General features: G+C 38.0%; 1 protein-coding gene across 1 annotated transcript; it reads left to right on the top strand.

Annotated features, from left to right (window-relative positions):
• The first annotated feature begins 821 nt into the window (after nt 1-821).
• Nucleotides 822-19,302, top strand: eif3a (eukaryotic translation initiation factor 3 subunit A). The gene is made up of 22 exons (XM_039671819.2): nt 822-991; nt 1,666-1,856; nt 2,376-2,512; nt 4,522-4,685; nt 5,387-5,586; nt 5,799-6,007; nt 6,190-6,361; nt 6,688-6,792; nt 7,478-7,576; nt 7,686-7,802; nt 7,955-8,140; nt 8,227-8,574; nt 8,683-8,787; nt 8,932-9,045; nt 9,306-9,428; nt 9,641-9,794; nt 10,536-10,717; nt 13,819-13,898; nt 13,998-14,566; nt 14,864-14,993; nt 16,016-16,179; nt 18,655-19,302. Exons 1-22 carry the CDS (start codon nt 943-945, stop codon nt 18,834-18,836), a joined length of 3,780 nt encoding a protein of 1,259 aa, XP_039527753.2. The 5' UTR covers nt 822-942; the 3' UTR covers nt 18,837-19,302.
• Nucleotides 19,303-20,240: the final 938 nt, after the last annotated feature.

Below are 20,240 nucleotides of genomic sequence, written 5' to 3'. Positions count from 1 at the left end.
AATTTAAACCTTACTCTTAAAATATCACGACATGCACTTAATTGACTAGCATTGAATAGTTTAGGTAACAAAGATATTTTTTTTTTCCTTTAATTGAGTCTGCTTTTTAAAACATTTATTTTAACAAGAAGAAAGAAGTGTTGTGAAATTTTACTAGTTTCCCTTGTTAACTTTTAAACAAAAGACAGAATTAGAGGTATACATGGCATGAAAAAAATTAATCTCTATCATGTATCATGTTGTTCCAAACCTGTAAGACTTATTTTCTTTTGTGAAACATAAAAGAAGTTATGTAATGCCTGACAGACACATAATAATAATTGTTCATAGACTAGTTTTAATGAATTAATACTTATACATTATACCATGCAGTATAATTGTTACTAGCCTATGTGCTATTTAATTGTCATGCTTTTTTTACTCTTAAGTGTTTGAATCCCATGGATACAAAAAAAAAAAAGTATTGAAAGGTAAATTATTAAGTTCAGCCCTCTTATGAATAATGTGAATAATGAATAATTTATGATCCTATAAATGTCTACAACAAAAGGCATATGACTGAATTAGGCTAGTCATAATGTGTCAAACACTGTTTATTTCCTTTTTTTATTGTTGAAACTTTTACAGTTCCACAGTTGCACGGGCTTTCGTCGGATTCATCTTTGGTAACATTTCAGTACTGATGAATTTATTTAGACTATATTTAATTAGAATCATATATGCCTGTCATCATCTGAACTGTAGATCATGAGCCCGTAGGAAGTGTGCGCGCGCACACACACACACACACATACGGGAACTCTCGTCATCGTCGCCGGGGTGCAGTTCACGTGCGCTAGTCCTTTCTTGCTTGAGCGGCGAGAAGTCACCGCGCGGATGGGCAGGCAGAGTCAATAAAACAGCCTCGACAACCTGAAAACCGCCTGCTAGCAAGCTATAACAATGCCAGCCTATTTCCAGAGACCGGAGAACGCTCTTAAACGAGCAAACGGTGAGTAAATATTGTAACCTGCCGTCTCTTGGACTCTAGTCGTGAGTTAGCTGTTAGCTCGATATGGCGCGTGCTGGAGTAGCCATGTTTCTCACAGGCTCTGGTGCAGGCCGGATGTCACCGTTACTGGGCCCGTGTGTCACCTATGATGTTGCGTTTCAAAATTCCTGTATTCAATCATCTCTACCTCTTCTTAGTGTACTCGAAGATAGGACTCGATTAGAAATTAAGTGTAAACATGTGGAATATTTTTTAAAAACAGATGAAGAGCGTTATTGCGTGCTAGCAAGTTATTCCATTCCGCTAGCTTATCTCTGACAACTTTTGGTATCGAAAAATAAAGATAAATGACAATGTGCGTGGAACAAAATCCTTACGACTGTAATAGTCTAACGCAAATTCATAAATATAGAGCAAATACGTTGTGTTTTGGTCATAGTAACAAACAGTTTATGAGTATAGTGGCACAGCACTGCGCACCTGCCACCAGCTGCTTGAACGTATATAATGGTTTCTTTTCTCTTTCATATTTGGGTTGAAGGTTACGTTATACGTAAATGAAATACTGCTGCAGTCCCAGTGATTCATTCCATTCTGGATGCAGTATATTTCACAATTGAACAAATTCTCAGAGGTTTGCAAGTCATGATAGTCTTTCTGTTTCTCTTTTCCAGAGTTTCTTGAAGTTGGTAAAAAGCAGCCAGCTTTGGATGTACTCTACGATGTCATCAAGAGCAAAAAACATCGAACATGGCAGAAGATACACGAGCCAATTATGCTCAAGTACTTGGAGCTCTGTGTGGACCTTCGCAAGAGCCACTTGGCAAAGGAGGGACTGTATCAGTACAAAAACATCTGTCAACAGGTTTGCCACCCCATTATACAAAAAAAAATAATAAAATTTTACTTATCTCATTGTGACCAATTCATCTTTGCACATCTTTCATTTTAAAAAAATGCTTTGACCTTGATCTTCCAGTGAAAAAGACAGACTATTATCTGGTGACATATATATGAATTGTCCAATCATTTAGTCTGCTTAAACATTTGACTGCCTCCTTAAAAAATGCAAAAAAAAATGTGTTTTCCTTTTTCGATTATCTGTTACACTTGTACACACATCTGTTACATATGTAATTCACAACATGGAATAAAAGATCTCTGTTGCTACTTCTGTTTCACTGTGACTTTAAACTTTAGTTATTTGTGTCATAATGCTGTTAGGTTATGTTTATAAAATATATCCAATCATGATGACTTTCAGTGAACTTTTTATTGTAGAATTGGTCTCAAATTTCTGTATAGATGAAAACAGCCATGTAAAGGATCAATTCAATCCTTCTTGAGGATGAAGTTACTGACCTCTACTAATTATATGCTTCAGGTGAATATCAAATCTTTGGAGGATGTGGTCCGCGCTTACCTGAAACTTGCGGAAGAGAAGACCGAGACAGCAAAAGAGGAGTCTCAGCAGATGGTGCTGGACATTGAGGATCTGGACAACATTCAGACCCCAGAAAGGTACAGGAACTTAAAGGCCTAAACAGTTCTTTCCCACTAGGGATGGGCATTCGATTAAATTTTCTTAGTCGATTGTCAGGAGAATTAATGATCGACTATCGATTAATCATTTATATTTATATACTCAAATTCATTATTTATTTTACTTTTTATTAATTCAAATGCTTTGAAAATACAAAAATACAGCATAATTTTCCTGAATCAGATCCTTATTACAAGATGATTAACTTGTGGCTGTTAAACTGGATGTTCGGTTAGTTACACCGGAGAACATAAGACCATAATCGAAAGAACACTGATTATGATCAAACAAATAAAAACTCGAGGCTGCCTGAAAAGGAGTGGGATGAAGTTAATCACTTATTGATTCACATCCCCTCTATCTAACTTTAATGGATTACCGTAGTTTACTTCCTTTGGTATTATCCAATTTTTCCAAAACACAATCACATATATCTTCATTCAACAAAAATTCCAGCTTAGCCAACTAATTTTTCTTAATTTTTATAATGTTCAAAAATCATTTATTTGAATATTTTTCTAAATTGTTTTATATTTGGACGTTCCTTAAGCTTCTGATTTAAGTTGTTCCACAGTTTCACCCCTTTTATGGAAACACAACTTTTCTTCCTACTATGTACCAATGGTAATATGAAATTAAATTTTCCTCTCAACACATACCCTCCTTCTCTCAGAGTAAATGACTTTAGTACATTTTGAGGTAAATCATTATGCTTTGCCCTGTATTGAATTTGCACAGTCTGTAAATCCATCAAATCTTTAAATTTTAATCATTTGGACTCCATAAAAAAATATTGGTATGTTCCCTATAACCTGCCCCATGAATGATCTTTAGAGCTCTCTTCTGTAAAATGGCAAGTAGCTGGACTTTTGTTGTGTAAATGTTTCTACACAACAAGTGAAATATGGCAACACTAATGAACAAAAGAGCATACGTAAAGACTTCTGATTTAAAACTTGCCTTGCTCTACCAATTATTGCCATACTCCTTGAAACCTTACTCCTAACATGGCTAATGTGAGGTTTCCACTGCACTGTCAATTATAACTCCTAAAAATTGTATTTCACTGACCTTTTCAATTCACTCCATCCAGCTTAATTTCAATTTGCAAATTATGTTGACCATTACCAAACATCATTAATTTTGTTTTCTTTAAATTTAATGTTAATTATTTGTATTCAAACCATAATTTAATCTTCTCTAATTCCTTATTTGTCTCTGCACTAGCAACTAAAGATCACTGCCTGAACGAAAAATATTAGTGTCATCAGCAAACAACACTAATTTCAGTAATTCTGACACTTGATATAAATCATTAATGTAAATGAAAAACAATTTCTGGCCTAACACGGCCCTCCTGTGTGGCTCCACAAGAAATTGGCTGGCATTCAGAAAAGGAATCTCCCAATTTCACAAACTGCTTTCAAGTCAAGTAACTTTTTATCCATTCTAATATGTCTACTTTTATCCCATTGCTCTAATTTTCATGACAAAATTTCATGATTGATGGTTTCAAACGCCTTCTGTAGATCAATAAATATTCCAATAGTGTGCATTTTATCTACAGAACTTGATATTTCCTCTATATAATCTAATAATTCAAGTGATGTTGCTCTTTTTGCTCTAAATTTATACTGGTATTTATTAAATATATAATTTTTTTCCAAAAAATTGTCAAGCTTATTCCGTTCACTTTCTACTAACACTTCGCAACACAACCAGTATTAGTTTAATCGATAACAAATTAACGTGATCGACTAAATTCTTAATGATTAATAATCGATCATCGATTAATCATGCCCATAACTACTTTCCACTGATGTCTCTGTAAAGAATTTGTTGCTGCTGTGTATGTTTACTTTTGTGTAGTTTCAGAATTTCTTAACATCTAGAAATCATGTTAAATTTCAACATGGTGAAAGGACATTACATTCTAATTCATGTTCATGAGTACAATCAAGTAAAAAAAAAAAATCCTTTTTTTTAGTGTTCTTTTGAGTGCTGTCAGTGGTGAAGACACTCAAGACCGCACTGACAGACTTTTGCTCACGCCTTGGGTCAAGTTCCTGTGGGAGTCCTACCGCCAGTGCCTGGACCTGCTAAGGAATAACTCCAAAGTTGAGCGCCTTTATCATGACATTGCTCAGCAAGGTCAGTGTACTCTTCATATAATACAAAAACATATGTTTATTGGAGTTTGAGCATATGGTGCAGATAAGGGTTTATGTGTTGAGTTAGGGAATGTCGTTGCTTTCTATTGATGTAGTTCAGGTTACCGTGGATAAATACATACACTATCATCCAAAATGAGATCGGCAAGATTATTTTAATGTTTCTGAGAGAAGTATTTTATTCTCTCCAAGGCTGCATTTATTTGATCAAAAATGCAGGAAGAACAGTAATATTGAGAAATAGATTTTTAAATATTAAAAAAAAAAAAAAAAATTATAGTCATGTATTATCCCTGTGATGTGGCTCAGTGTCCAATATGCTAATTTGGTGCTCAAGAAACTTTTTTTTATAATTTTTTAAAAGCAGTTGTGCTGCTAAATATTTTTGTGGAAACGATGCATCATTTTAAATTAAGATTATTTGATGAGTAGAAAAGAACAGCATTTATTTAAAAATAAAAATATTTTGTAACATGAATGTCTTTACTGTCATTTTGATCAGTTTAATGCATAATTGCTGAATAAAAGTACCTTCCAAAAAAGATAAACATATTGATCTCAATCTTTTTAACACGTGCATAATATATACATATAATAAATTTCACATAATAACATATTATATAATACCTAAAATTTACTTTTTGTTTGTACACTAATTTATAAAAACCATTTCTCCCATAGCATTTAAGTTTTGCCTGCAGTACACCCGTAAAGCAGAGTTCCGTAAGCTGTGTGACAACCTGCGAATGCACCTGGGGCAGATTCAACGTCATCACAACCAGAGCACCGCCATCAACCTGAACAACCCCGAGAGCCAGTCCATGCACCTCGAGACACGTTTGGTCCAGCTGGACAGCGCTATTAGCATGGAGCTGTGGCAGGTCTCTGTGCTCTATTGTAGGCACCAATGTTTCATAGAAATGTTAAATTCAGAGAAATGTTGAATTTGATGCATTCAAATATATTTTGTTGCATATACTTTCCATTTATATTGCTCCTTTAAAACTTTTATAAAGAAATTTTGTTTTTGCTTGTTATATGTTGCACAAGCTTTGACTTGATGACTGATCACACTGGCTGCATTCAAACATAGGAAGCGTTCAAAGCAGTTGAAGACATCCATGGATTATTCGCCCTCTCAAAGAAGCCCCCTAAACCTCAGCTTATGGCCAACTACTACAACAAGGTGTCCACTGTATTCTGGAAGTCTGGCAATGCCTTATTCCATGCCTGTACCCTACACAGACTCTACCACCTCTCCCGAGAAATGCGCAAGAATCTCACCCAAGAAGAGATGCAGAGGTTGGCATTAAATAGGAGTGATTTTCAGTACGAAGAAGGAAATGGGTTAAATTCTTTGTGGAATTAATTTTTTATTCATTTTACTGTTGGGTAGTTTTCTCCTGAAATCAGAACTTTGCATTCAAGTTGAAACATGTAATCAAGTTTTGAATTGCTCTCTATATTGAACTCATTTCCCTCAGAATGTCCACTCGTGTGCTCTTGGCCACTCTGTCTATTCCCATCACCCCTGAGCGCACTGATATTGCTCGTCTGTTGGACATGGATGGCATCATTGTGGAGAAACACCGCAGACTGGCTACTCTACTTGGCCTACAGTCTCCACCCACCCGTCAGAGTCTCATCAATGACATGGTAATAGCTCATCTATTGTCATACCTCAAAGGGATGGTTTACCCCCCCCCCCCCCCCCAAAAAAAATGTCATTTACTCACCCTCATGTCACTCCAAATCATAACATTTTACTTTTCAAAACCAAATTAAAATATTTTTAATCAGATTTTTTAACCAGAAATCTCATGTTTTTGAGACTAAAAATGGCACAATTTTTATTTTTGGGTGAACTATCCCTTAAACTTTGAATTTTCTTGATATTTAGTAGATCATGTGTGACAAAGTGTTGTTAGAAAAGATTTAAATATTGCAATTTACACTCTTTGTGGGTATTATTCTTGTCATAGGTGAGGTTCAACCTGCTTCAGTATATTGTCCCTGAAGTCAAAGAGCTCTACAATTGGTTGGAGATGGACTTCCACCCTCTTAAACTTTGTGGAAGAGTGACTAAGGTGAGTAGCACTTGCCACATAATGCATATTTGCTTTTGTGCCCTTAAGTATAGTAATGTGTTAGCTACATTACATTTCTATTGTGTGATTAAGTCTATTTTGGTTGTTTTTATTTTTGGTGACCTAAGCATTTACATTTCCAGAATAATGTTAACATGCATCCTTAAACCGTTTTGGCTTATCACGAATATGAAATAGCAAAGGCTGCAAATTATCTATGCACAGCTTGTCATTGATTTTGCACTGAGTTTGAGTCACTTTTACCGTGAGAAGCGTTTATGATTCTCATGTCCAACATAAGACAACTTTTAATTACATGTGTTTACTCCAAACTCACTTCTGTGAGATGATGGCTATAGGGATTTCTTGGAATGACGTGGGTTATCATACTTCTGTTTGCCTTGTCTGCGTGAGAGCCCTCTGGCGTTCAGATAGAGCAGCATTTACTACCGTTTATCTGTGCTGCACTGACAAACTGCAACATTTGCCAAATCACGAATTGTGGAGCCCCAATTAAAACTAATAAGTGACAAATTTTCAAAAACTTAATTGTCGTTAAGACAAAGAGTGATGCCCTTGTTAGACCATTCTGACATGTCAGTCTTCAGTGTTGTGTTCTTGAAATCAATGCACATTAAAGACACAATGTTCACGTAGTGTTTGTGTTCTTGCTGCTGATGCTTAGGTATTGAACTGGGTGAGGGACCAAGCTGAGAAGGAATCTGACCTGCAGCATTACGTTCCGCACTTGCAGAACAACACCATCCTTAGACTGCTACAACAGGTTGGTGTGATTATCTACCCCCAGACCTCAAACATCTACTTGAGGAATCATTGCATGCATTGGTCTTCTGCAAATCTTCAGTCTTATAGTCTGTGTTTTAATGTATCAGGTGGCTCAGATCTACCAAAGCATTGAGTTCAGCAGGTTGGCCTCTCTGGTACCATTTGTTGATGCTTTCCAACTGGAGCGCTCCATTGTAGATGCAGCACGGCACTGTGACCTGCAGGTACAGTACATAAAGTTTTAGTCATCAAACAGAAATATCTGGCTTTCATTTGTCTTTACATTTCTTAACAAGCATGTATATATCTTTCACATTTAGAGCAGAATCTCCAAAATGTTGTAGTAACTTTCACTTTGTATTTAATAAACCTAAAGGTGCGCATTGATCATTCATCTCGCACTCTGAGTTTTGGCTCCGACCTGAACTACTCTACTAAAGAGGATTCTCCAGTAGGTCCATTCCTACAGAACATGCCCTCTGAACAGATACGAAATCAGCTCACTGCCATGTCATCCTCCTTGGCTAAAGCCATTGATTTAATCAAACCTGCCTCCATACTGGTAAGATAACTGTTAATTAGATACAGAATATCCTCCTGCTGGTCACTTTCAGTTTTCAGTTTGATCAAGTCCACCTTTTCCCCTAGCAAGAACATGAGGAACAGAGTCAACTGGCCATCACAGCCTACCTAAAGAATGCACGCAAAGAGCATCAGCGCATTCTTGCTCGACGACAAACAATTGAGGAACGCAAGGAGCGTCTGGAGAGCCTTAATATCCAGAGGGAGAAAGAGGAGCTGGAGCAGCGGGAGGCAGAGCTTCAGAAGGTGCGCAAAGCCGAGGAGGAGCGTCTTAAACAGGAGGCCAAAGAGCGAGAGAAAGAGCGCATCATGCAAGAACATGAGCAGATCAAAAAGAAGACCGTGCGTGAGCGACTGGAGCAGATCAAGAAGACTGAGCTTGGAGCCAAAGCCTTCAAAGATATTGATATTGAGGTAATGAGTTTGTTAGTGAAGTGGCCATTGAGCCCTAGAAGAAACCAAAAAGTTTTATTGGCAAAATACCCTGGAAATTAAATAGTTATTTAATTTTTTCTGCTGTAGGATCTGGAGGAGCTGGACCCTGACTTCATCATGGCCAAACAGGTTGAACAGCTAGAAAAGGAGAAGAAAGAGCTTCAAGAGCGTCTGAAAAACCAGGAAAAGAAGGTACAGTTTCCTTACCCATTAATTAAGTACTTTATTTCAAATAACTATATTGGTAACTGTTTAAAATGTCAAAAAGAATTAGGTTATGTGTAGGTGAGTAGATTACTGCCGAATATTATATTGATGTGATATATTATATTTCAGATCGACTACTTTGAGAGGGCCAAGCGCCTTGAAGAGATTCCTCTGATCAAGAAAGCCTACGAGGAGCAGCGCATCAAAGACATGGAGTTATGGGAGCTGCAGGAGGAAGAGAGGGTAATAATCGCATACTGCTTTTTACATTTGAATTTGATTTACCTTGCCCTCTGTTCAAAGTGTCTCAAATTCCCTGCTTACTGGAACATACTTTAACTGTAATTTGAAGTATTTCTTAAGGCCCTACTTATCATTGTCTGGTTTTAGTTTGATTCAGATATTATATGCATCACCCAAATGTGAAGCACATATTTTGAATGTAGTGATGTCATGTTTAGTGTAATTGAAGCTAAAGGTTGTTTTCCTCATCTGTTGCTCAGATAAGCAATATGAAGATGGAGCGTGAGAAGGCACTAGAACACAAACAGAGAATGTCTAGAATGATGGAGGACAAGGAGAACTTTCTGTCCAAAATTAAAGAAGCTCGAAGCTTCATCTATGAGGTATGTATTTTTTTCTCTTTTTTTTTTTTTTTTTTTTTCATTTAAATCTCATTTATTCAGATAATGTTTTACGGATTGTGTATTTGCTCTAAATGACTAGTATGGACAATATACAAAATGTATTAGATGATAAGGTTTAGTAGTAGCATAAAGTTGTTGACATTCAGGAAATTGACATTTGGCTAAGCTTTGAGCAATTCTAATGTACCCAGGAAAAACTCAAGCATTTCCAAGAACGTATGGTTGAGGAGAGGAAGAAGCGCCTTGAAGAGCGAAAGAAGCAGCGCAAGGAGGACAGGCGGAATGCCTTTTATCTCCAGAAAGAAGAGGACGCTCAGAGAATCCATGAGGAACAGCTCAAAAAAGGTTCTTATCTGGCTTTCATCAACCTTCAAATAACAGTAGCTGTGTTTCCATTACCCTTCAAATTGCACAAATTGAAAATACGCACAATGGAAACACGTCAATTTTCACAAAAACTCCCATTTACCCTCGCAATTCCTGTTTGGACATAATATGAGACAGTTCTTTATTAAATTCATAAAAAAGAAGCAATAATTACAGGAATTGGCTACTGGATTCTAAAACTCAAAGAAATGCCACAATCACAACCTCAGAGCAGAAATGAGGGAGAAACACCCAGAAACTTCTTAGGGTGTATGTGCCATTCACAGTATAAGGGGTCTTTCCCTGCCATTAACACGCTTGGATAACACACCACGTCTCCTTCCATTTTAATAATAATAATGTTTAGTGGAGTGGCCGGGATATATATAAACCTACAATGTCCTTTGCCATGATTTTTGGAATGACTTATCGCGAGAGGGGAAAAAAATGCTGGTTAATGGAAATGTCATTTTGTAGTTTTATCACCATTTAGAAAAAAGCACAAAAGTGTTGTAATGGATTGATGACCAGTGTTGTAGTGTTGCAAATCTGTAATGGAAATGTGATTCATTATAATTTAATGAAAAGTCTCTTTGCGGGTTCTTTTGTTTAAGGGGCAAAAAATTATGTCTTCATAAAAAACTTTAAATATTCATATCTTTGATGTCATGTCATGCATAAACTTGCTTTTGAATTGGTCTTTGATTTTGTGTGTTTTAGAGCGGGAAGAGCGGGAACGCTTGGAACAGGAGCAAAGAGAGGAGGAAGAACGTGAATACCAGGAGCGTCTGCGTAAGCTGGAGGAACAGGAAAGAAAGCAGCGTGCCCGACAACAGGAAATTGAGGAGCGTGAACGTCGTAAAGAGGAGGAGAGGAGGGCACCAGAAGAAAAAGCCAGCAAGGTAACTCGTATGAACCCTGCTTAAAATTTGCTTGTATGGGCTTACTCAATTCCTTCATTTAATTTGAATGCTTGATTTATTTAAAAGAAAAAAGTCGTAACGGGTAACTAAACCCCTGGTAAGAGCGTAAACTAAACTTTAGGTGTGTGTGTGTGTGTATATCATGATAAACGGGTCTGGGGTAAGGCTAACCTAATTTTAATTTGCTCTGATCACCTACTTTTTGTGGAGTTTAATTTGCTCCCCTCAGGTCGTCGTTTTAGGCTACCCATGTTAAGAACCAGATGTTTTTTTTATTCCTGTTGCTATTAGGAACCTGAACTCACTTAGGTGATCTCTTGCGTTGTCCGGTAATAACTGGACATTGGCTAGGAAAAAAATTAAGTGTCCGACAAAATTAAATCTCTCTGATCAAATTGTCTGATTAAAATTGTGTAATAATGTCACCCCCCTAACACAGTATACATTTGAGAATAAGCCTAAAATGTATAAAGCAAAAATACACCTACCTATGGCTATGTTATAAAGGACCAAGCTCTACCGTTAGAAAGTTATTAAACATTGTATGCTCCATTTCAAATAAAGTGCATGCCTAAAACAACGAACGATAGAGTAAGACGTTTCAAATATGGCCAGGCCCAGGCAGGATAGCCTTAAAGCTTTTTTCAGAGGCCAGACGCAATGGACGATAGAATGCAGCTCATTTGCATTTAAAGGGCCAGACACAAAACGTTTCAAGTGCGTTTTTGCTAACCCTCAAAAAGTCACAACTTTAACATGCTATAAAAATACCTGTGGGGCATTTTGAGCTAAAACTTTACATACAAACTGGGGGGACATCAGAGATTTATTTTATATCTTGTGTAAAGGGCATTATTACCACCTCTTTAAAGAATTAACGCACAACCCACTGTTAATTTAACACAAAAGCAAGCAGACTAACGCTACTGTGTGCATGGTCTGGCATGACTGAATGCGTTCAAAGTGCGCTCCCTTAATTCCTAAAAAGCTGACCGTTCATTGCGATCTCACACGTCTCTTTTATCATCAGTGAAGCTGACTGCACAATGAATCTTTCATAATATCCACACTTTGTTTGTAATAATTAGAGGATTTGCCAGTATACAGAATTCAGCACTGAACAAAAAGTTAGTTTTGAGCAGTGAGGGAAGTCTATCTTAAATGCTTCTGATTGGCCATTGCTTTCAAGAAATCAAGTCAAGTCAAGTCACATTTATTTATATAGCGCTTTTTCACAATACAGATTGTATCAAAGCAGCTTCACAGTGATAACATGAAAGTAGCACAACACAGATCAACAACATTGCTAAACACTAAATAACCCCAATCAACCCCAAATCAACACATATATCTGTGATTGGCTATATCGCTCAATGCTGCAAACATGTTATGAATAGAAACTCGGGCCAGAAAATCGTTTTCTATTCTGAATATTCTATTCATATTCTGCTTTTCTGCAACAGATGAATAAAAATGTATTAGTTTTGTTTTATTCATAGATATTTCTAGTTTGTGGGAGTCCCGCAAATCGTTTTACTCTCCTGCGACCCGAACACACAGAGTGAGTGCATTACTGCCCGCGCTCGCCATCAAATTCAGTGCCGCGCCACACTCTATTACAATGGGAGTGCACGTCTCTAGATCAAGGGCATGGCCCGAGGATAGTGTTGGGAAATATCGGCCTGTCCCAGCCCGCAGGGTCAAGTTCGGAGAATCTAAGCTCTAGTTCACTCCTCCTACGCTAAGGAACCGAGAGTTGTCATCCAGTCTCTTTGGTAGAGTGAGTGAGATGAGGAAAAACAAACAAGCATGCAGGTGACAATTATCCGGAATTATATATTTTTTCACGTGCAATTAATTGATTTATTGACTATTGCGACAGGCCTAGTGAGTGTTGAGTGGTACGGGAATAAGCAGATGGACGTTACATGAGGGTGTGGAGAGTGTGTAAAGGTACCGAATATCAATATTTTACGTGTGGCATTGTATTGTTAGACGTTTGATCGATGCATCAATCTATATCGACGTATTGTTACACCCCAATATATAGCCTCGAAAGCACGCAAAAAACGCCTGTCTACTGTTAACGAGCAAGCAGTAATCTAACTACGTGCGGATAGAAAAGCCACTTAATGTCTGTTAATAACAGACATGTCTTTTTTTTGTGAGCACATCTTGCTACAGGAGACTGTATTTTTATGACAATCTCAATAGCCTTTTAGGTAGGAAAGAAAGCGCACCACTGTGAAGAAAGAAATGCACTAAAATTGCGCAGCCCTAGTTTCTAGCTTTGCTGTGGGGCTGCTGTTGTTCAAATGACTCCACTATCTGCAAAGAGGTTGCAAATTTATTGTCCTTTTCAGATACCTGATAGAACTGCCAGACCGGTGAATGTAGTTTATCAATTTTAGCTGTGCATAGAGAAAATGTCTCACGAGTTTCACATCATCTGATCGACCTTTATAGAGACCAAACTAAATAAAGCTATTACCAGCCGATAGCGGTTGGCGCCCTTGGAACACCCTTATTGTAAAAGCTATTGTTCACTTAGGTCTATTTTTATTACCACAAAAAATATTATCCAATTAATCAAGTAAAAAAAATCCATCTTTAATAAAATCTTATCCGTCCAAAAAAATCAACCGATTACTCGATTGCCAAAATAATTGTTAGTGACAGCCCCATATACTACTGTTTAAATGTTAAACGTTAGTTTTTTTTTTTTTTTTTTTAAAGGTCTTATATTGATTGAGGCTAGTTTTTTGTCAAAACTGTTTAAAATAACTTGTATAAAATGTAATTTATTTCTGTGATGGTAAAGTTGAATTTTCTCCAACTATTACTCCAGTCTTCAGTGCCACGTGATCCTTCTTTCTTTTGTTCTTTAGTACCAAATCAGCATATTAGAATAATTTCGTTATAAATGTTTAAGTTTTTTTTTTAAAGAACAACATTAACTTGAAAAAGTCTTTTAACATAATAAATGTCTTTTTGTGCATTTTTCTATTTTAACCAGATGATGATAGAGGTTAGTTGATCAGATATAACACAAATGTTTAATAATAAATAATTTTCTTCAGGAATTGCCTGAACGGGAAGAAAGTGGCTGGAGGAAACGCGGTGAGGGTGAGTCAGAGTGGCGACGTCCTGTTGGTGACAAGTAAGTAATGCCAATTAAACTAATAAATTGATGCAGAATAACAAGCTTAAAGAAATATGCCACGTATGGAGATTCAGTGTCTTTTTTTTTTCCTCCAAGGGACTGGCGTCAGGAAGGACGTGATGGTCGTGAAGAGCCTGAACGAGAAGAACGTGAACGTGAACTGCCCTTCCGGAGAGGCGTCGAAAGTTCTCGTCGTGGCGGCTCAGATGACAAAGGACTCCGACGTGGCTTTGATGATGAACGAGGTCCACGCCGGGAAGGTGACGATGACCGTGGACCCAGAAGGGTCTTTGACGATGACCGTGGACCCAGAAGGGTCTTTGACGATGACCGTGGACCCAGAAGGGGCTTTGATGATGACCGTGGACCCAGAAGGGGCTTTGATGATGACCGTGGGCCAAAGAGGGGCTTTGACGACCGTGGACCAAGGCGTGGAATGGATGATGACCGTGGTCCAAGAAGAGGCTTTGATGATGACCGTGGGCCCCGTAGAGGCATGGATGAACCCAGAGTGCCTCGTCGTGGGGCAGATGATGACTGGGGCCCCAGAAGAGGTGGCGACGATGATAGGGGAGGCCGCAGGGGTATGGATGACTCTGGCCCACGTCGTGGAGATGACTCTCGACCCTGGAAACCTCTTGGGAGGCCAGGTGTGAGCCCAAATGGTATTTGTTTATTTTCTTGGTTTACAAATATTTTCAGATTTACAAATATTTGTGTTAAAGGGGTCATATCGCAAGGAATCTAATTTATTACATTATACAATGGAAATCAATGTGATGCAGTCTTCTGTTATTGAAGGATGGAGCAGTTCCTTGCAAATCCTTGACTAATATTTGTGGGTATGACCTCTTCAACCATTGTGTGTTTGATCTGGGAATTTACAGTTACTATTTGTTAACTGTGGTCAGTTCAGTTTCAATTATTATTATTTTTTTACAATTATTTTATGCAACCTTTAGCAGGTGGATGGAGAGAGCGAGAGAAGGCTCGGGAGGAAAGCTGGGCACCTCCTCGTGATACTAACCGTGATGATGTTGAGCGTGAGGGAGATGACCGTACTGAGGGATTTAGAGATCGCCATCCTCCCAGGTGAAAATATCATGCAACTTTACATTTTATAAAATGTAGACCTGCCAACCCTTTTGCATTTTGTGTAGCAGATACGGATTTTGACCTCAAAGTATGCTGGTACGATTTGTCACTCTAAACTACGCAAAAACCTGGTGACGCCTCTTTGCAACAGCAAAATAAGCGGAGTTCTGCCAGTCGTAGCGCTGGGTTCATTCCCCAAATAGCAGGCGGCTATGATTGAAGACGTGAGAGTGCGCACGCGACCAGGACGCTCTCTATCTCTCTCTCTTTGCTTGTTATGCGCCCTGTCATGTGCGGCAGTCATTCTATTCTACATCACTCACCAATTAAAATAGGCTTTGGCGGGACAAAAATTCGCTTTGACGGCCGTCAAAAATCGGACGAACTGACGGTTTTAGAAAATTAACAACCTGAAACTAAAAAACAGGCCTGCCCTCTATTTGAGACCGGCTTTTATTTACCCAAACCTGTAGCCACACCAAGACAGGCGTCTGTTTGGGACTCAGCTATTATTTTAAGTTTTACGGTATCTAAATTTTTTTTTTTATTATTGATTTTTGACATTTGTAAATCGATTCAGAATCGTCTGCATCGCGATGCATCTAGGAATCGATTATTCCCCCACCCCTAAACAATACATTTGACAACACTCCATGGACACTTACTCTTTGGGATCTATAAGTTAGAAAATCCACCAGCCAACACACAATGTTTAAATCTAAATAAATCTAGGTGAAAGGCTGAAAACAATTAAAAGCAGACGAAAAATCAATAAATGGCAAACGTACATGATTTTTTTTTGCCTTCCAAATGTCTTAAAATCATATTTAGTAGGGTACAGGTGGCATCATCAACTCCTCTACCAGATCTATATGCAAACTGCATAGGATTAAGTGCTTTTGGAGATAGGCATGTGTTTGTTTGTGTCTTGCATGTTTCAGCATAAGACTCTTAGTGTATTTAGGCTTTTTGTATTTAAAAGTCCAATATGTTTAATATGAATGTTTGTGCATGTGCAGGGAAGAAGCGAGTGTCTGGAGAAGAGGTGGTGATGAGCCGAGCAGTTGGCGTGATTCTCGTCGTGAAGACTCTGACCGTGGTGAACGCAGTGACCTAGGGGGGCGCAGAGATGACAGAGACCGTGAACGTGACGTTAGAGCCTCTCAAAGAGACCAAGATGAAGGTTAGAGTCGTATGATCTGTCTTAAATACACCTTTAATAGAGCTGTTTGAAAAAAGAACTTGAACTTTTTGACAGATTTGATTTCAAATGCACTGCCTGAGATGAAGACTCTTATCAGTGGCCCAAAAAAGCTGTTTAATAGAGTTGTATCATGAGTGACCAGAGTAACTAATAGCAATGATGACAAAAAATTTACTGTGAAACTGCTGGGGCTCGTTCTTCGTACGTTGCTTAAAACATCCGAGATCAAATGAGAGATCTAAGATGATATCATCGTGCTAATCATGATCCGGCTAATTGGGTTCTTCGAACACACCTGTTGTTTATGATTAGTATCGCTGGATTGAGTTATCTGAGATAACTGCGCGTTCTCGCGTTGGTTTAAAAGGGTACATGTATCGATAGCAGAACCAGTGATCAGCAGCGCTGCTATTGGCTGTTCAGCATGGCCAAAGAACACGCCCAGTTTTTCCCCCAAGCAGAGCAAGCGCTTTTAATGCAAGGTTATGCCGAATTTCAGTCTTTAATTAAAACGCCAGGGAACACCTCAAAGTGTGCAAAAGCCAGGAGAGAGTGCTGGCAAAACTAGAAGACAAATTAAATGCGTTTGTGGTGACCATGTTAGATGTTTTAATAACTTATTATTATTTTATTATTATTTTCATAATTTCATAATTACTTTGTTCATTGTAATGTCGAGTCACCGCACTATAATAATGGACATGGTGAAAGTGAAGTACAAAAATATTCTACTTAATGGTAATTTTAGGCCTTATAGGCCTACTAGTCTCTTTTAAAAAGGCACTGTTAAATAAATGATTGTCTGTTTATAAAAGCAACCAGGAAAAAGGCTGAGAAAAAAATAATAATGATGCTCCTGACCCTGGCAGAAGAGCTGACCCTTGGGTTGAATGTGAATTGCCCTGTTGTGAAGGGCATCCCTGGGTTCAGCTCTTCCAGACCCACATCAGGGACCAGTAGCAGCAACACCTTCATCACTGGGAAATGAGATTTAAATTATCTTTGTACACTATGAAATAATTTGTTGCTGCATTAAATGAAGTAGACCTATAATCCAAATTGGCTGGTTTAGTCATTTCAGCTGTTAAATCTTGAGTAATGATAAATTGCTTTGTCTTTTGAAAGTAAAAACTGATAAACTTATGTTAATGTAAAAATATTTTGCCATGAGTTATCAATCACATTGCACTGGAGAGTGAAGAAAACTTCTCAGATGACTGTCCTTTGGAGGAAGTACTTTAATTTTAATTGTGCCTATGCCTGTTATTTCTGAGAGGAGTCCACATGTACAGAAAGGCCTACAGAAGAGTCTGCACACAGCAGTGATACAGGGGTGGGCAGTGTAGAGACAACTTTTGCTTTTTATTTGTTGCATGAGGCATGTGTGACACAAACGACACAGGGTTAAATTCGTCCCCTATATGAGTCTTCAACAGAAAATAGAGTATTTTGAAAAAACAAAAATCAGGGGGAGAAACAGAACTTGACTAAGAAAAAATTGCACTAGAAATAGAATTGCTTCAAAATAAACTTCAGAGTAAAATCACACAGAGTACTATTGCTGACCTTGCATAATATCTTTTAAAAAGATGACTGAATAACTGGCTTTTCTTTACAAAGAACAATTGAAATAAAACTCTAAGCAAATAGAGTTTTGCAAATTTGTCTTGTCTTTTATTTTAGGCTTAATGAAACTTTTTTTTTTTTTTGATGTTGGCAGTGTTGTGTAATATGGCACATGCAATGTCACAGGCCCTGTCAGGTGCAACCCTCAGGCTTTTTAGACCCTGAAATCTTCCCTTTAGTTGGCCAAAGCTCATGTCATTGTGGCAAAAAAAAAAAAAAACTAAGAGCACTACTTTGTGAATGGCACAACAGAAAGCTTATCAAGTTCTCCGCATCTCCAATAGTGTAAAGGAAACCACTCGCAAATAATTTTAGGGCAATGCAAACATTTTGTAATGTTGTTGAAGCCCGATATCGAATCAAACATTAATGTGCATTTCCAACAAAATAATAATGTATTTAAACGACACCCTCACGACGATCATTTCACGAGAAAACAAAAATAAATCTCAGAAATTAGGCTACACACTATCGCGCTGCGCTGAAGGACTTCCCGTATCAGCCGCGATCTAATCCTGTTTACATGAAATAAGCCTGCTCGCGAGCAGGCTCAAGCTAGCGCACCTGTTGCTATGACAGCAAGTCCAGGATGAGCGTCGAAGAACCAAACGATCCAAGATCATGGCAAATCGCCAACAATCAAATCCAGCTAACTGAGTTAGCGACGTACGAAGAACGAGCCCCTGGTTTGGCAGATGCAAAAAAAAAATAAAACAAGTCAGACTTAATACATCCACAACAGTAGGTGTCAGTATAAAAAAAATTGACCTGTCAGTGAAACGTGCTTGGGGCACATTTAAGAGGTCAGTTTTATCTCCTAATTCAAAGGTGGTTCATGGCGTCGTGGTGGAGAGGAGCGCAAGGAGGAAAGAGATGCTCCTCCCAGACCACGTGAACGGGACCGTGAGGGCGGTGAGAAGAGCACCTGGCGCTCTGACAAAGATAAGGAAATCCAGCGTCGGACCAAGAACGAGACGGATGATGATGGCTGGACCACTGTCCGCCGCTAATACTAAAGCATCAATTTTTTTTTGCTTGATGTTCTAAGCCTTGATGTGTCCTCTAATCAGTACAGGTCACTGCTTACATTAACATGAAATGCATAAAGCTTTGCCATAGAATTACTACACTTACAGTGGGTTTTCAAACATGGCAATTTATATTTCATCCCTTTTTAAAAACTTCAACTTACATTTGAAAAGTAGCTCATTCCTTTTTGTTATGCATGCTTAGAGGATTAAATTGGTCACACAAAATTAAGTAGACGTTTTTTTTTTTTTTCTTTGAGGTGCGGGTGTTGTAGAACAAACGTTTTTGCAGACATGACCTCAGAGGTGTTGTGCTGAGGTTTTGAGATGAAATCATCAGGTTTTCCTTACAGCTGTGTCCTTGCTGTAGTTGCTGCTTATGCTGTGGTTGTATGCCCTCTAGAAATATGGAAAAAAAACTTTATTAATAAAGTCATTTGCTCATTAAGTGACTAATTTCAGTTATTATACAGATGACAATATCGTGTTTTTTTTTGTCTTCAATGGAACTGACTGGAATACGAATCTGTGATTGAGAAGATACTTGCATCGGATTTTAATTTTTTTTTTTTTTTTTCGCCACTAGGTGTCACATAAATGTTAAGAAATCAGTAAACCAAGTAATATTAATTTGATCCCTAAAATCTATTGACTTATGTTAATTAACTTTGCAGTCTATTGTGGCAAATAAGTAAAACAAATGATCGAACCTAATTTCTTTTTCTTTCAGTAAAGTTTTTGGTGGTACATTTTTTTTTAAGACGTACTTGCTCTAACCGGGGTCGGAAAGACCACACGCACACGTTGATAAGAGGTAATCCTCGGTAAACCTCATCAATGCGAGTTCTTAGTTTCATGTTAGGGCTTTGGATCGTGATTCTTCACGCTGCGATGGTGATTTACTTTTGCTCGCATTATACCATTATGCAGAAAAAAATAGAAAGAAAGAGAGAAACAATTATGTTAGAGGTCTTTGTTGCATTCTGGAAAATCCACAATTAAGGCCAATAATCCCACAATTGGAGCCTCAAATTCCCACGCAAAAGGTTATGAACTCCTAAATAGATTAGACCCTTATATTTGCTAAGACCTGCTTTGTGAAGTTTGACCACGGGTCACCGTGTGTAAACTCCGCGGACGTCGAGCTGGAGGGCTGCTGCTTGTGAATGTGGGTTATGCCCTTTTTACGCGACACGGATCTCTGCATCTGCCACCCAATGCCGTCTATCAATGTCCTGGAATTGTCACTAGAACTGATTATTTGAAAGAATTTAATGTATAGATTTATTTGAACGACGCATGTATAACAGTCATATTGCGTAGCTAGCCTAAAAGAACATTTTTTTTTCCAGGCCAGCAATTTAACTCGTGTTTAATGATAAAAAA

This window comes from Pimephales promelas, chromosome 11 (genome assembly GCF_988280905.1).
Source record: "Pimephales promelas chromosome 11, fPimPro1.hap1.1, whole genome shotgun sequence".
Classification (NCBI taxonomy): domain Eukaryota; kingdom Metazoa; phylum Chordata; class Actinopteri; order Cypriniformes; family Leuciscidae; genus Pimephales; species Pimephales promelas.
This window is presented reverse-complemented; position numbering and strand designations above follow the sequence as displayed.

Excerpts from the sequence above, each read along its gene's own strand:
- eif3a (XM_039671819.2), top strand. The coding sequence starts at position 943 with ATGCCAGCCTATTTCCAGAGACCGGAGAACGCTCTTAAACGAGCAAAC. Across the intron at positions 8,141-8,226 it reads TCAAACCTGCCTCCATACTG|CAAGAACATGAGGAACAGAG; the intron begins GTAAGATAACTG and ends CTTTTCCCCTAG. Across the intron at positions 10,718-13,818 it reads CAGAAGAAAAAGCCAGCAAG|GAATTGCCTGAACGGGAAGA; the intron begins GTAACTCGTATG and ends AATTTTCTTCAG.